Raw genomic sequence first — 15985 nt, 5'->3', positions numbered from 1 at the left:
AACTCCCATCTCTCCTCTCAACCCTGGTAACCAGCATCCTACTTTGTCTCTATGAATTTGACTACTAATCTAAGTGGAATCAGATAGTACTTGTCCTTTTGTATCTGGCTTATTTCATTTAGCATAATGTAGGTGAGAATTAATTGCTAATTACTAATTTGGATGCCAACCAAAAATTGACTAAAACTACATAGCCTCAAATTCATATATATTCACAGTAATCCCCTGGATTACTATGGAAAGGAGGGAGAGAAACTTGTTTAAACAAAAATTATGTCAATGACTAGAAAACTCAAAAGATGGCAAAAGGTCATGAAAAATAAGGATTTCCCTGATAAGTGAAAAGCTAGTTAGCACATAATGCAGCCCATTGACCACTGCATTCAGAGACCTTACTTCGGTCTTTGTAGACCACACACTTAATAAGGGAAACTGCTGGGGGCAGGCCTGCGAGAAATGTTCCGACAGGACTGCATTTTTTTGGCTATTAAGAGCCATGTAAGATTGGGTGTGGTGGCTCATGCCTGTAATCCCAGCACTTTGGGAGGCCAGGGCAGGCGGATCATCTGAGGTCAGGAGTTCGAGCCAGCCTGGCCAACATGGTAAAACTCTGTCTCTACTTAAAAAATTACAAAAATTAGCCGGGTGTGGTGGCTCATGCCTGTAATCCCAGCTACTTGGGAGGCTGAGGCAGGAGAATCACTTGAGCCCGGGAGGCAGAGATTGCAGTAAGCCGAGATCACACCACTGCACTACAGCCTGGCGACACAGCGAGACTCCATCTCAAAAAAAAAAAAAAGAGCCATATAAAAGAAAACTTTCTTACTTGTCTGAACATAAGCTGCTTAAACTAAAAATAAAGTTCAGTTTAAAATGAGCTTTTCCAGAAGGTTATATCCGGCTATTTCTACCTTACCTTTCGTCATCCCTCAAAAGATAACACTAGAGACGGGGTGGGGTGGTAGCAGGGAAACACTTCACTACCAAAATATTCAGCTCTAGGTTAGTTCAGCCTGCAGCTTTGAAAATCCACTCATGGGGGAGGAGCAAAAGGCAGCAGGAGAGGAGGTTCTATTAAGACAGAGACCTGTTCTGTGGCCTCCGTCACCCGACCTCACATGTGTAATACTCCCTGTCTTGTGTGTCTCATCACTTCAGTCACTTGGCTTGGCCACGAGAAGCCACCTGACCTCTCTGAACCACAAGTTTTTCATCTGCAGCATTTGGCTAAAAACATCAACTGTGCAGGGCTTTTACAAGCATTGGAATGAGACCATATGTGCAAAGCCAGGCCCTCAAAGAGTGATGGCCATGATCATTACCATTCCAACAGAGGGGGCAGAGCCTCTGCACCCAGGGGCAGGCAGAATTCTAAGATGCCCTCCAGTGACTCACATCCTTGTAGAATCTCTTCCACTTGAGTGTGGGAGGGATGGGATATCACTCACCTGATTAGGCCATGTTGAACGGTACTGTTAACTTTAGGAAAGAAAGAGTATCCTGGGTGGTTCTGGCCTAATCAGCTGAACTCTTAAAAGAGGCTGGGCTTCTCCTGGAGAAAAGGAGTTGACGTGTGAAAGGAATTCAACATAAGGGAGAGTCTCTGTAGCTAGTGTTGAAGATGGAGGGGTCCACATGCCAAGGAATGCAGGTGGTCTCTGAAAGCTGAGAGCGTCGTTGGTTGAAAGCCAGCAAGGAAAGGGAGACATCAGACCTGCAGCCACAGGAACTGAATTCTGCTGCAACCAACATGCTTAGAAGAGCACCACAAGCTCCTGCTGAGAATGTAGCCTGGTCAACATCTTGATCTTAGCTTTTTGAGACCTTGCGCAGAGAACCCACCCGTGCTGTACATTTCTGGACTTCTGACCTACAGAACTGTGAGCTAACAGGTGTTGTTTTATGACACCAAGTTTCTGGCAATTTGTTATGCAGCAATAGAAAACCAATACAGAACTCTTGGCCGGGCATGGTGGCTTACGCCTGTAATCCCAGCACTTTGGGAGGCCGAGGTGATGGATCACCTGAGGTCAGGAGTTCGAGACCAGCTGACCAACATGGAGAAACCCCATCTCTACTAAAAATACAAAATTAGCTGGGCGTGGTGGCGCATGCCTGTAATCCTAGCTACTCGGGAGGCTGAGGCAGGAGAATTGCTTGAACCCAGGAGGCGGAGGTTGCAGTGAGCCGAGATTGTGCCATTGCACTCCAGCCTGGGCAACAAGAGTGAAACTCCGTCTAAAAAAAAAAAAGAAAGAAAAAATATATACTTTTTTAAAGAAGAAAACCAATACAGAACTCTTAACTAGATGGGGTACCAGGCAGGGAAAGATGGGGTGGTTTTTGTAGGACCTGCCGAGCTGCTCAAGGAAAGAAGTTTGGACAAATGCAAAGTATTGTTTGGGACGCTGAGCCTCCCTTTCTGAGCTGAATTACCAGATGGAAGGTGTTATATAGATAAGCCAGCCTTTATGAAAATGTTATATCAACAAGGATTTCTAAAACATTGGATTTACTGTAAAACTTTAATGTCCAGATACTGGAAAGTGACAGGAGGAAGGCAAATGAGTGGGTCAGAGGGAAGGTGATGATATGGCCAAGAGGGTTTACGGCTGGTCATCTCACCTAGACCTGTGGGCTGAGCAAGAGCCCCAGACAAAAACCAGAGATCAAAGAGCAATCCAGCAGGGAGGCTGGCCTTAAAATCCAGAATCCAGAAGAGGTAGGCTGTGTAGGCACTGGCGAAGGCTGAAGGCAGGTGGGACAGGGCATCTAGGAATGACGGCAATAATTTAGCAGCTGCCATTTGTTCAACCTCTGCCATGTGCCGGACACTTTCTACACATTTTCTTTAGGTAAACTGTTTAAATTCACACTGGGAAGACACAAAGCTGAACTTCAAACCCAGGCCTGCCTGATTCCAAGGCCCATGCACCTTCTGCTCCTCTGAGGTCACAAGCTGGGCAGCCTGGGACCACGGGTTTGCCCTGAAGCCCAGCTAGAGAAGAGCAGTGGTTAGAGACGTGTTTCAGCTTGTACCATTCAACACCAGCAGCAGAGAGGAGTGCTGGAGTTTTCTGTCCTAAACGCCACTCTGACTGTCCACCTTTCCCTTTACACTAGTGAGGGGGCTGCAGTGGCTCCGGAAAATGTTCTGCAGGTAGGAAAGAGGCTAGCAGCCCTCCAAGACGAGAGTCTCTCCCTAGCGTGGGCCCTTCCTTGGCCTATAATCTTGCCTCTGAGTCCCCCAAACTCTTCCTCATTAATCACAAGCCCTGGGCAATCCATCAGGAACAGCATCTGCTCCTCCTCCATCTCCGATGTCCTCACCACCTCCGTCACTGCCTTTACTTCCGATACTTTGGCAGCAATCCATCCTCTGCTTCACTGTGGTCTGAAGGATGACCACCAGCTGACTCACTCCCTGCTCCTTTCTTGCTGCCCTGGAAGGACAGATTGCAGCACCCACCCATGGCAGCCAGGGTGTGAGACGAAGTGACCATTTGGGATGTCAGCTTCCCCACTGAGCAAGGGGAGAAACCCATGTTTTTGAGGCCTTAGATCTACTTCTTTCTTTTTTTTTTTTTGAGACGGAGTCTCAGTGCAGTGGTGCGATCTCTGCTCACCGCAAGCTCCGCCTCCCGGGTTCACGTCATTCTCCTGCCTCAGCCTCCTGAGTAGCTGAGACTACAGGCGCCCACCACCACGCCCGGCTAATTTTTTGTATTTTTAGTAGAGATGGGGTTTCACCGTGTTAGCCAGGATGGTCTCAATCTCCTGACCTCGTGATCTGCCCGCCTCAGCCTCCCAGAGTGCTGGGGTTACAGGCGTGAGCCACCACGCCCGGCCCAGATCTACTTCTTACTTAACTGCAAAGCCCCAACCTCTTGATCACTCAGGAAACTTGACTGGGGAGTATGGGTGTGTTGCCATCCCAGGGGCCAAGGCAGCCAACTGGGAATACATCCCTCAGTTTAAACCTTCTGTTTTAGGGACTAGGGATTAACACCATTTTTGTTGTTGCTGTTGTTGTGTCCAGCAATCTTAAAGTGGGGGATGGGAGAGCAAACCACACAGCCTGAGACGGCAAACAGGTTTCTGAATGAAACCCTTGCAAGTGACCACAAGCCAGGTCAATAACGTGATTCCACAGCACACCAGGCAACCCAGGATAAACAGATCAGCAACACAATGCAGCACACTCCAGGAGATCTCTGGGGCCAGACACATGCCTTCCTCACCCAGAGGGCCCAGGGCAGCTTCCAGGAGGTGTTATGTCAATGAGGATGTCCACTACAAACCATTCTCCAAAATAACCTACATCAGAAGTTGGTTACCTTTGAAAGGTGTTATGTCAATGAGGAAGGCCATTATGGAAGATATTATATCAACAAGGATAGTCATGGTGGAAGATACATTCACAAGGGTGACTGCAGTGAAAGGTATTGATGTGGAAGGTGTTAAGTCAATGAGGACAGCCATTATAAAAGGTGTTTGCGCATCCTAATGAAGTTACAAGAACAAGGACAGTCATTATGGAAGGCGTTACATCAACTAGGATGGTCATTATTGGCAACAAGACAGTGTCAATGTTGGGAACAGCCAGTGATCTTACGATGAATATGCCAAAAATTCAGGGATATGAAAAACTAAGTTGAGGCACCAAGAATGCTGAGATGGGTTTTGAGAAGCTTAGCTCCAAAGCACATTGTGTGGGTGGATGGAAAAAAAACAAACAAACAGATGGTTCTTCCTGAAAGAGAGAGAGATTGTGGGGCAGAGCACTTTCTGCATTCCTTCCTTACAGTAGAAGTTGGCCCTACTGCTAACAGCTATTGCCAAGGGAGGAAAAGGAGGCTTCGAACAAAACCCAAGCTAGAAAATTTGGAGTAATCAAGAATTTAATCCTCATTAGACTATATTCTGCTTGCTCTTGTAGGCAATCTCCAGTTATAAATCAGATATTGAAGGATTAACTCTGAATTGCATTTTTCCAGATAGTGGATCACTTAGCAAGTTGTCATTTCAGAGATGGTGGGAGACGCCATTTTAAATATAAAAATAAACATTGTGGGGTTATTGGTAATTAATAACAGAGCTATACTTCTGCTCCAGGGCCAAACTCGGGGTTTTGTTAATGATGTCCCACAGACTGCAGGCACCAGGAGAATATTTTGTCCTCCTCTTTCTCTTGTCTTGCCTATAGAAGCTTATATTGCAATTCTTATACCTACATCTTTTGCTTTACTTATTACACTGGAAAGTGTTGCAAACCCAAATATGAAAGGCAACATAGGGAAGAGGGTCTTTGTTGAATTAGAGGGTGCAAGCTCTATCAAATACTTTGTAATTTAAGTTTTTTCAAAACATACAAAACGGAACTAGGCCAAGCCCCCTAGGCCATCAATTTGTAGCCCCTGGTTTACGTGTTTGAATCCCTTCCAGATGGTGAGTCCTTGGAGAGGAAGAGATAAGGGCACACAGAGCTAGATGCACAAGGGGTCACCAATATCTACAGAATGAACAGAATTTGTTACCAAAATGACCTTGGACTGGGCTACATCTTTTCAAGACCTTCTAAGAATTCAGGGATTTGAAAAACTAAGTTGAGGAACCAAGAATGCTGAGTTGGGGGCTTTAAGAAGCCTGGCTCCAAAGCACATTGTGTGGGTGGGTGGAAGAAAAAAAAGCAGATGGTTCTTCCTGAAAGGGAGAGAGGCTGTGGGTCAAAGTACTTTGCTTTTCATGAACCATACTCCTTCCTTACAGTAGAAGTTAGCCCTACTGCTAAGAGCTATTGCTAAGGAAGAAAGAGGAGGATGGGAACAAAACTAGCTAGAAAATTTGGGGCAATGAAGCATTAATCCTCATTACTCTATATTCTGCTTTGCTCTTACAGATGATCTCCAGTTATCCATCAAATAATAAATCAAATTTTCTAGGCCTGCTCAGTGCTAGGCCCTAAAAGTAGATAGGGAAAAAACAAAACAAAACAAATCACCGCAAGTTGCTCTTCATGAAAAGCTGCTCCAAGTCAAGAAGTCAGTTTTTTGGTCATCAACTCCTCAATTCCTAGCAACTTAACACTTCTACTCCATCCCTTCTACACAACCAAATTCTTGCAGGAAGTAACTTTAGGCTTTCTCGAAGATGGGGTCTATACTTGAGAAATTTGTTTTAATGCAACAAAAATAGTGAGGGCTATATTCATACGTGGCTTTAAATTGTTTTTATTTTTAAATATTTTAAAGGCAAAACTACAGTGATAGAAGGCAAATCAGTGATTGCCAGGGGCTAAGGGGTATGGATTTATTACAAAAGAATCTGGAGGAACTTTGCAGGGTGACGGAAATGTTATACCATGCACTTGACAGGACCCATAAAATTATACAATTGATACTGGTGAATTTGATGGTATGTACTTTATATCTCAGTAGAGCTGAAAAATATTTTTACATTTAGATAAATAATATATGAAGCACACAATATAGTAAAACAAAATGTAAAAAGTCATTCTCTTACCCTTGAATCTGGTTCTGTTCCCACAGGCAACCACTATTACCAGTATTCGTGCACTCTTCCAGAAGTAATCTATGAATATGCAAGTGTGTATTTATATACCATCCCGATTTCATTTTATTTTGCCAAAAGGTTGCATGCCATACGTACTGTTCTGATCCTTGTGTTTTTCTCTCCATATTCTAATGATGAGCATTTGGGTTGTTTCCAGTCTCTAGCGACTAGGGCAAGGAGGGGAAGATGCCAGTGGGACATACCTTCCCACCAGTATTCCAGGTTCCTGCTTGGAACTTGAGTTGTATTCCCCATAGAGGCAGAGGCCAGTGAGGCTAGAAGAAGTTATGTTGAGGGTATGGCACCATTCGGGTTGTGGTGGGCTTCTGCAAGATGATCCAAGCATTGCTTACAACTTGAAAAATGTCTTCTAGGCTGGGTGCAGTGGTTCATACCTGTAACCCCAGCACTTTGGGAGGCAAAGGTGGGCAGATCACCTGAGGTCAGGAGTTCAAGACCAGCCTGGCCAACATGGTGAAACCCCATCTGTATTAAAAATACAAAAAAAAAAAAAATTAGCCGGGCATGCTGGCACATGCCTGTAATCCCAGGTACACGGGAGGCTGAGGTAGGAGAATTGCCGGAACCTGGGAGGCAGAGGCTGCAGTGAGTCAAGATCATGCCACTGCACTCCAGCCTGGGCAACAGAAAAAAAAAAAAAAAAAAAAGTCTTCTATGTTCCATGAAGATAAGAACTTAGCCCTGACAGATGTAGCCCAAGGCTGAAGTACCTGATAAGACTGTCAGAAACTTCCAAGCGAGTTCCAGAGTAATCCTCCATCTCTCAGCAGAGATTAAAGGCCAGGGCCCTCCCAGGTTTCCCTCCATGGAGATCTAGCTCTAGTTTCACAGACTGGCAAACTGCAGCCCAGTCTTGGCTAATAACACCCAGTTGTGAAGACAGCTGCAATCCCCAGGAGACCACTGAGGTGTTCTCATTCCCATCTCAAATGTAATTGAGCATGACACTTAAGTTGTTATAAAACTGGTCCAGTCAGTTCCTTGGCTAACAGGAAATTCATGTGTGTGCAGGCACTTGCTCACAGAACATTTTTTTAAAAGTTGTTCTAGTGTCCTTTAGAATAACTTCATAGAGCTTTTCACTGAGCAGCTTCACTTCTAGGAATTTCTTCCACAGATATCCTTACACGCCCCCAAAGTCAACTGCACTGGGACAGTAACCAAAGCACAATGTGTAGGTAGCAAAAGTCAAAAACGATCTTACTGTCTCCCACTAGAGACCTGGTTATACAAACTATGATAGCCTATAATTTTGGCCCAGGTTGTCTGCCTATTGAATATCTAAATGTTCTTCTTGGACCTGACTCAAATAATCAAAGTGTCTTAGTTCGTTTTGTGTTGCTATAAAGGAATACCTAAAGCTGGGTAATTGATAAAGAAAAGAGGTTTGGCTGGGCGTGGTGGCTCATTCCTGTAATCCCAGCACTTTGGGAGGCTGAGGCCAAGGCAGGTGGACCACCTGAGGTCAAGAGTTCAAGACCAGCCTGGCCGACGTGGTGAAACCTCGTCTCTACTAAAAACACAAAAATTAGCCGGAGGTGGTGGCAGGCGCCTGTAATCCCAGTTACTCAGGAGGCTGAGGCAAGAGAATTGCTTCCCAGGAGGCAGAGGTTGCAGTGAGCTGAGATCGTGCCATTGTACTCTAGCCTGGGCAACAGAGCAAAAACTCCATCTCAAAGAAAAAAAAGAAGAAAGAAAAGAAAAAGAAAGACAGAAAAGAAAAGAGGTTTATTTAGCTCATGGTTCTGCTGGCTAAAAGGTTCAAGACTGAGCATCTGGTGAGGGCCTCAGGCTGCTTCCACTCACGGCAGAGGGCAAAGGGGATCTGGTGTGTAGAGATGACATAGCGAGAGAAGAAGCAAGGGCACGGGGTTCGTGCTGGGCTCTTTTTAACAACCAGCTCTCTAGGGAACTAACAGAGTTAAGAACTCACTCACTCCTGAGGGATCCACCCCCATGACCCAACACTTCCCGTTAGGCCCCACCTCCAGCACTGGGGATCAAATTTCAACATGAGATTTGGAGGAAACAATCACCCAAACTATAGCACAAAGTCAAGACAATTCTCACTAACTGAGTAATTTGTTCTAGGCCAGACTACTGCACACATCATTTCATTCAGACCCCCAGCCAGCCTCAGGGTGCTGCTGTCCCTACAGGTTATGCAACTTGCCCAGCTCACCTGGTTAATAAGTGGTGGAGTCAGGATTTGAACCAAGCTTTGACCAACTCCAGAGCTTGTCTGAGTGAGGCTGTCTCCAAAACACTGGAAAGGCAACTCTGAGTCCAGTGAGGTCTTTGGCTCCAGTCCTTCCATTTCTCTGCCCTCCTCCCTCCACCCATTTCCAGCTGGGAAGCTAAGCCCTTTGGGATGTGCAGTCTGAGGACACGGGCAATGTAGCAGTGAGCAAGAACTCAGAGGCAATAGCGACCGGGAGAGCCTGGTGTTTGTATCCTTGAAGGTGGCCCAGGATGCAACTCCTGCGAGACTTGTCAGCAGGGCAGTTGATGTGAAAACAGCCCATCAACACAGGCTGAACCCTCCTGACACAGTGTCCCTAGACAGACTCCAGCAGAGCATAGAGTTCCAGTATGAGCAGCAGTGTGTAATAACTCATCCCACTATGTTGTTTGGTTCTTGGTGTGTACCTCTCCACTGTGGCTGGTGGCCACTCTGTAGGAGTTGAGTGTCTACTTGTGTCCAAGAGATGCTGTGAGTCCTTCAAACTCAGAGGCTTCATCTTACCACCTCTGCATTCTCTGTGATGTCCCAGAAACCACTTGCCTACTCTAAGTTGTTCTCGGCGTTAAACATTGTTTTAGCCAAACGTCCTTGTTTGAGATGGCCAGATGTTCCTGCCTCCACATCAGTAACAGAAGGCATCTCTTTGGATGCATATGGCATATGCCTGGATGTACACCATTCTGGCTCAGCTCCCAGCTGGACCACACATTGTCAAGAATTGAAGAAGCCCTCTCATGGCTCCAAGGGTTTTGTGACATGGCAGATGCCAAGGAAGTAGGCAGACCCAAAATAAAGACAACAGCCCGACTTCAACTTTATATAATCTTTGGACTCAGGGAGTTGATAAAACTCATTTCTGGAGACTGTATTTACCCAGACAAAGGCAGCAGATTGTCACCTTGTACATTTTTGCATTTGGCACATTTCACCCGGAACCCTTTGATCTTCTGTCATTGAGGGTAGGATCATTTGCACTTTATTTAAAACCTAAAGAAAGCTATGCCATCTGTGCTCAGGGAACAGTTTTAGTTTTCTTTCCCAGACATTCTCAAATTTATTATTTAAGAATATTCACACCCTGAGGGGAGGCATTTACTGGCCTTGCAGTCCTATTACCGAGCTGGGTTCTGGAGTCATACTCCCGGGGCTGCCAGCTCAGCATCATTACATACCAGCTAGGGAGCCCTGGCAAGTCACGTCACCTCTCTGTGCCTACTAACAGGAAGTTAGTAAGAGTAATTGTTTCAGGATGGAGAATTAAATGACATGCAGACCTACTCAAGACCACCTGCCCCATTTACATTCTCTCAGGAGAAAATAGCTTCATTTTTATCATTGAACACTGTAGAACTTATGTTTCATCTATCAAAGTTATTTTTGGCCAAGGTCTATTTCAGAAATGTGTATATTTACATCTCCAACCTCAACACATTTTAAACAAAATTATATGCAGAAAGTCTTGACTTATATTCCAAAAACACTAGGATCAAGAATGTCAGGATCTGGCTGCGCATGGTGGCTCATGCCTATAATCCCAGCACTTTGGCAGAGAGAGGTGGGTGGATTGCTTGAGGCCAGGAGTTTGAGGCCAGCCTGGCCAACATGGTGAAACCCCACCTCTACTAAAAACACAAAAATTAGCTGGGCATGGTGGTGCACGCCTGTAATTCCAGCTACTTGGGAGGCTGAGGCATGAGAATCACTTGAACCCAGGAGGTGGGGGTTGCAGTGAGCCAAGATCATGCAACTGCATTCCAGCCTGGGCAACAGAGTGAGATTCCATCTCAAAAAAAAAAAAAAAGAATGTCAGGATCAAGTGAGGACACCCCAAGTGTCAAAAATGTCAACAAAAGGAGGTGCCCTACGTTACTGCACACAAAGCAACTGTTTGCAAACAACCATGTAAATGGTTTGGTAGTCCTCAAGTGATGTCTTAAGCACTTTATGCTTAACAGGATTGGTTAATTATATACAGGTATCTTCCTGTGTTTCATCACGCTTTCAGAAACTGTTACAGGTTTTGCATCGCTGTGCAGTGGATTGTTATAATTTTTCCCACACAAAATAATGAGATGTATAGTGTTGCTTAGTGTTTCATACAGAATGTCTGGTTTTCAGAAATGTATTACTGATGTTAATCAGAAGATGCTTATTTGTAAAATCCTCAGAGGAGTGGCTGGCACAGCAAATGCTCAATGTGTTGGCTATTACAAGCAGCAGTAGTAGTTAATACTTTTAAGAACTGATGGACCAGATACGAACCCAAGGCTACAAAGAGGCAAGGGAAGGAGCCTGGCTCTCCTTACCTGGTTGTCTAGAATGCTGCCAGCTGCCCAGGAGATGATGGGCAAATTACAAGGTTGTGGGAAGTGGTTTGAAATAATTTGATTGTGGCATAATTTTTATAATTTAGAATGATAATTAAGGGGTATAAACTTTTCTTTTTTTTTGAGACAAAGTCTTGCTCTGTCGCTTAGGCTGGAGTGCAGTGGCATGATCTAGGCTTACTGCAACCTCTGCCCCCTGGGTTCAAGCGATTCTCAAGCCTCAGCGTCCTGAGTAGCTGGGATTACACATGTGTACCACCATGTCTGGCTAATTTTTGTATTTTTTAGTACAGACGGTGTTTTGCCATGTTGGCCGGGCTGGTCTTGAACTCCTAACCTCATGTGATCCGTCCCCCTCAGCATCCCACAGTGTTGGGATTACAGGCATGAGCCACTGCGCCTGGCTGGGTATAAACTTTTCTTAACCACCAAGGCAGAGAACCCTAGCCACCGGTCCCCCACATCAGTGGTCTTATCATCTCCCACTGTCCTACCCACCCTGACCTCAATCAGGGGTCTTTCTGACCAGCAGACTCCTCTCCCTTCCCACTTCCCACCTCATCCTATCCCATCCGAATCCAGGTCAGCACTGCTAGGCAAAAACGCAGGTGAGGCTTGTGTTATAAGCCAAGGGACCCAGTTCTGTTTTCTTTTGGCAAAAAAGCACTGGTGAGCTATTAGTACCATCCAGCTAGGGTGGTGCTTCTAAGACTCTCGAGTCTCTACCAACACTGTCCAGATTCTGTCTGGCAAATTGGAGGGAGGAAAATGCTTCTTCCGTAGATGCTGGTGAAACAACAGTGAGGAGAGCCTGGGAGAATGGGAGAAACAGGCACTAACACACTGATGGCTGGAAAGCACACCAGGACAGGCTCTCCACAGGCGACACGGAAAGACGCATCCAAAGCCCTAAGAGCCTGTCTACTCTTCATCCCAGCAACTCTGCTTCCAGAACTGTAGCTGGACAAAATAGTTAAGAATGTGCAGAACATGGGCGCAGTGGCTCACGCCTGTAGTCGCAGCACTTTGGGAGGCCCAGGCGGGCGATCACCTGAGGTCAGGAGTTTGAGACCAGCCTGGCTAACATGGTGAAATGCCGTTTCTACTAAAAATACAAAAAATTAGCCGGGTGTGGTGGTGCACACCTGTAATCCCAGCTACTCAGGAGGCTGAGGTAGAAGAATCGCTTGAACCTGGGAGACGGAGGTTGCAGTGAGCTGAGATCCCGCCATTGCACTCCAGCCTGGGCAACAAGAGTGAAACTCTGTCTCAAAAATTAAAAAAAAGAGTGTGCAGAACAACACAGCCGAAGAACACATTCTTAGATATATCAAAATGGGATAATCCAGTTGATACTATTTTATAACCTTGGCAACATGAGGATAATGGTTCATCCTTTCATGTCATTTTCTAGTCTGTGCTATGTAATTTCAAGTGCCTTTTCACTGAATAGACCTATTAAAATTGATACAAGCAGGTGGCTATTGTTGGACATGTTCTATTTTTAATAAGAAAAACTGGAAGCAACCTAAATGTCCAACAACTGGGGACTGGTTAAAGCCATACAATGGGATGATCCCATTTTTGGTATGTGCACATGAGCATGCATACATACACATTAAGAAGACTGCATCAAAGTGAATAAGGCAGTTTGCTTATAGATACTTTTTTTCCATTTTGGTTATATTTATTGCCACTTTTTCTACAATAACTATATGCTACTTAAAACATCTTAATTATTAACTTCCTTCCCCCACATTGATAGCCAGGGAGAACACCCAGAAGAGTGTGTGTGTGTGCACATGCAAGGCATGCAACCATCATAGATGAAATGGCAGCATCTGAGGTGAGCCCTAGGGCTAACAGGTCTGACTCCAAGTCATGCAAATCTGTGGGGATGTGGGGGAGGAGTTGGGGGAGACTCATCAGCGCTACCAGTTACACGTTCCAGACAACAGCCAGCAGCTCCTCATTTGAATCGGAAACAGAATGAACACCCACACTCGCCCAGGGAGTGTGAACATATCATTTGATCTGTCTGCTCACATTTTTGGCAAGAGACAATGGTGGCAAGATTGGGGTCGCTAGCCCAGACTCTGGTATCTGAGTGGTTCTTAGAAAGCAACCAAATGGAGGTTTTCAAAAGGCTATGATCCCAATGTAACCAGTGTTTCACTCTTGGAAATGGGGGAGTTGGTGGGGACAGTAAAGTCACACAAATACACGACACCAAGACACAAACTTTCCTTTACTCTTCATCTCTGCAGTGACACCAAGTTCATTTTTACTCTGCTGAGTCTTTCTTTGTTAAGAGACTTCACAGATTTATAAAACAAATCCACTGTGCCAGGGCTCTGGCTTTCTGTATCCTTTCAGGACAGTCTCCAGGAATTTCTCAAAGGCCTTTGCCAGTTAGATCCTCAAGACTACAGGCAACTGCTCCAACGACAAAAGCTCTCAGTTCAGCCTGATGTACCCTCAAAGGGCCAGTTCCTGAGACCATAGGGAGGAACTTAAGAAAGCGAAAGGAAAAGTTCCTAGGCTTCTACCTATTTATATATTGAACCATGAGACAGGGCTCAGCCAGTCAAGGACTTCCTGGAAGGAACTCCATTGGAGTTACTCGACCAAAATGGCAGCCTTCCCAGATCACAGGGAGAAATGAGACCAGGAACAGAGGCTCTCATTATTAGCAATGCCTTGATTTACACCCTGTTCTTACTGGAAGAGTTCCCCACTGTTGTCACAGAAAGCCAAAAACATCTCAAACAATTCCCAGAGTTTCAATACAGTTCCAAGATTGGTAGGCACACATTTTTCTCAGCACACATATACACATATTTTAACTTCCTTTTTATTCTTAAACTAATTCTTTTTCTTCAAAGGGAATCTTGGAAATTCAGTCCTAAGAAATTATAGTAAATATTCAGCAGCTGGGCACAGTGGCTCACATCTGTAATCCCAGCACTTTGGGAGGCCCAGGTGGGAGGATCACTTGAGCTCAGGAGTTTGAGACCAACCTGGGCAACACAGTGAAACCCTGTCTCTACTTTAACATATATATATATATATCTCCATGCCATGGTTTAAATGAAGTTTTAAATTTTCTATCTACTATGCAGCAATGTCACCTGATGTTGGAGAATGAAACAGCAGCAATGTCACCTGATGTTGGAGAATGAAACAGGAAGTATTCCTGGAGCTTACATTGATATTTTAGAAGCTCCTGTCTTGTATTTATAATGATGGCAGTCACCGGGACGCCCAAATTCAACCTCACTTGCGTCCTTTTATCCCTTAATCTAATTTAAACCTGCCAAACACAAACCCACCTTAGATGCAGAAAGGGGAATCAAACCCACATGGCTTCCTGGAGAGCTCTATTTAAAAAACACAAAACCTGTACTAACCTCGCGAAACCGGTACTAGCCTCACATCAAGTTCTTACATGAAGAAACCAGGTGATTTACTATGTTCTAATATATCCAGGGCCCACAGGGCATTTCCTGGCTGGCACAGGTCACTGGGACGTGGCGGTCCCTTCCCCCAACCGAAACAACTCGAAATTCACACACATCCCCGGAACAACAGCCTCCTGCCGTCAAAGTCCACTGCCAAGAAATGCAAGGGGCGCGGGAACGTCCAGTCTCTGCGGCGGCGCAGATGCCTGGGGGCTTTCTCTGGGACCCCTAAAAGAAATCCGGGCGCTTTCATTTTGGCACTAATGCTCTTCAACTTTAGGAGAGGGGGAATGCAGCGTGCGGACGGGAAAAAGGGGGATCTGGTGGGAAATGCGGTCATGAAAGCACTTTCCTTGCACCTTCTCTCTGGACAAGGCCAGGAGGTAGAGGGCGAGCCTGGAGAGGAAAGATCTCTTCCCACACCCTGCCTGGGTGTTTTCAAGAATCCCGGCAAAGACCCTGGGGCGCACGGCGCGCCACCTTGAACCTGTCGCCTGGGATCGGCTACCGGGAGCTCCTTTTCCCGCCTTCTCGGCCAGCACCGGGCTCATCCTCCCGGACCGGGAGGCTCCCCGATCGGGGACACTCTCACGTGCCGAGGGCAAGGTTGACTACAGGAGGGCAAGGCCCACGCGCCCGACGCGGCGCGCGCAGGAACCGGACAGTCCGGGGGACCCGGAGCCACCGGCGCGTTTTGACTACGCCGCCCCCGCTCCTCCCTCCGCACACCCCGCACCCTCCGCACCCTCAGCACCCTGCGTCCCTCGGCCGCATCTCCGCCGGGCCTCAGCTGGCTGGCTAGCTCACCACTCCGCGCCACCCGCCTTCAAAGCCCGGCACTCACCTGCCCCGCGCGGCAGGCGCGCCGCACCCAGCAGCAGAACCCCTAGCAGTGCGATAGGGACCCCGCAGTTCAAGCCGGCCATGACTCCGTGGGGGAAACGGTGGTGGGGCCTCGGCGGGGAAAACGACGGTAGGGAGCGGCGGCCCCAGGCGCCCAAGCCTGGCGCAGCTGCGCTGCGCCCTGGCTCACTCACCTGCGCGCGGGCGGACCGGCCCGAGCCCCGCCCTGCGCAGCAGGAGCGCGAGCTGACCGGGTGCGTCTCTCCTCTCTTTCCTCCTCCTCTTCCTGCCTCAGCGACCGCCTCTCCCGCCCAGGGTGCAGGGCTCCCGGCACCAGGTTGCTGGGTCCCTACTACTCCCCACTGCGGCGTTGGGGCGGACTTGTCCCCACCTTTCCGGGCTTAGTCTTCCTTCCCAAATCTGAGAATGATGAGGTCTTTTTGTCCAGAGTCGCGAAGGTCGCCCATAGAGGAAGCCAGTCTACCTTCCATTTTCTGTCCAGTCTACCTTCCCTT

The 15985-nt window shown here is 46.8% G+C and overlaps 1 protein-coding gene across 1 annotated transcript in view; it reads right to left on the bottom strand.

Annotated features, from left to right (window-relative positions):
• Nucleotides 1-15653, bottom strand: part of CDCP1 (CUB domain containing protein 1) — a 64901-nt gene extending 49248 nt beyond the window's left edge. The window contains exon 1 of the mRNA XM_032161831.2: nucleotides 15472-15653. Coding sequence (XP_032017722.1) covers nucleotides 15472-15553 — 82 coding nt within the window. The 5' untranslated portion in view covers nucleotides 15554-15653. The remainder of the gene's footprint in view (nucleotides 1-15471) is intronic.
• Nucleotides 15654-15985: the final 332 nt, after the last annotated feature.

Source organism: Hylobates moloch, unplaced genomic scaffold (genome assembly GCF_009828535.3).
Source record: "Hylobates moloch isolate HMO894 unplaced genomic scaffold, HMol_V3 SCAFFOLD_8, whole genome shotgun sequence".
NCBI classification, from domain to species: domain Eukaryota; kingdom Metazoa; phylum Chordata; class Mammalia; order Primates; family Hylobatidae; genus Hylobates; species Hylobates moloch.
This window is presented reverse-complemented; position numbering and strand designations above follow the sequence as displayed.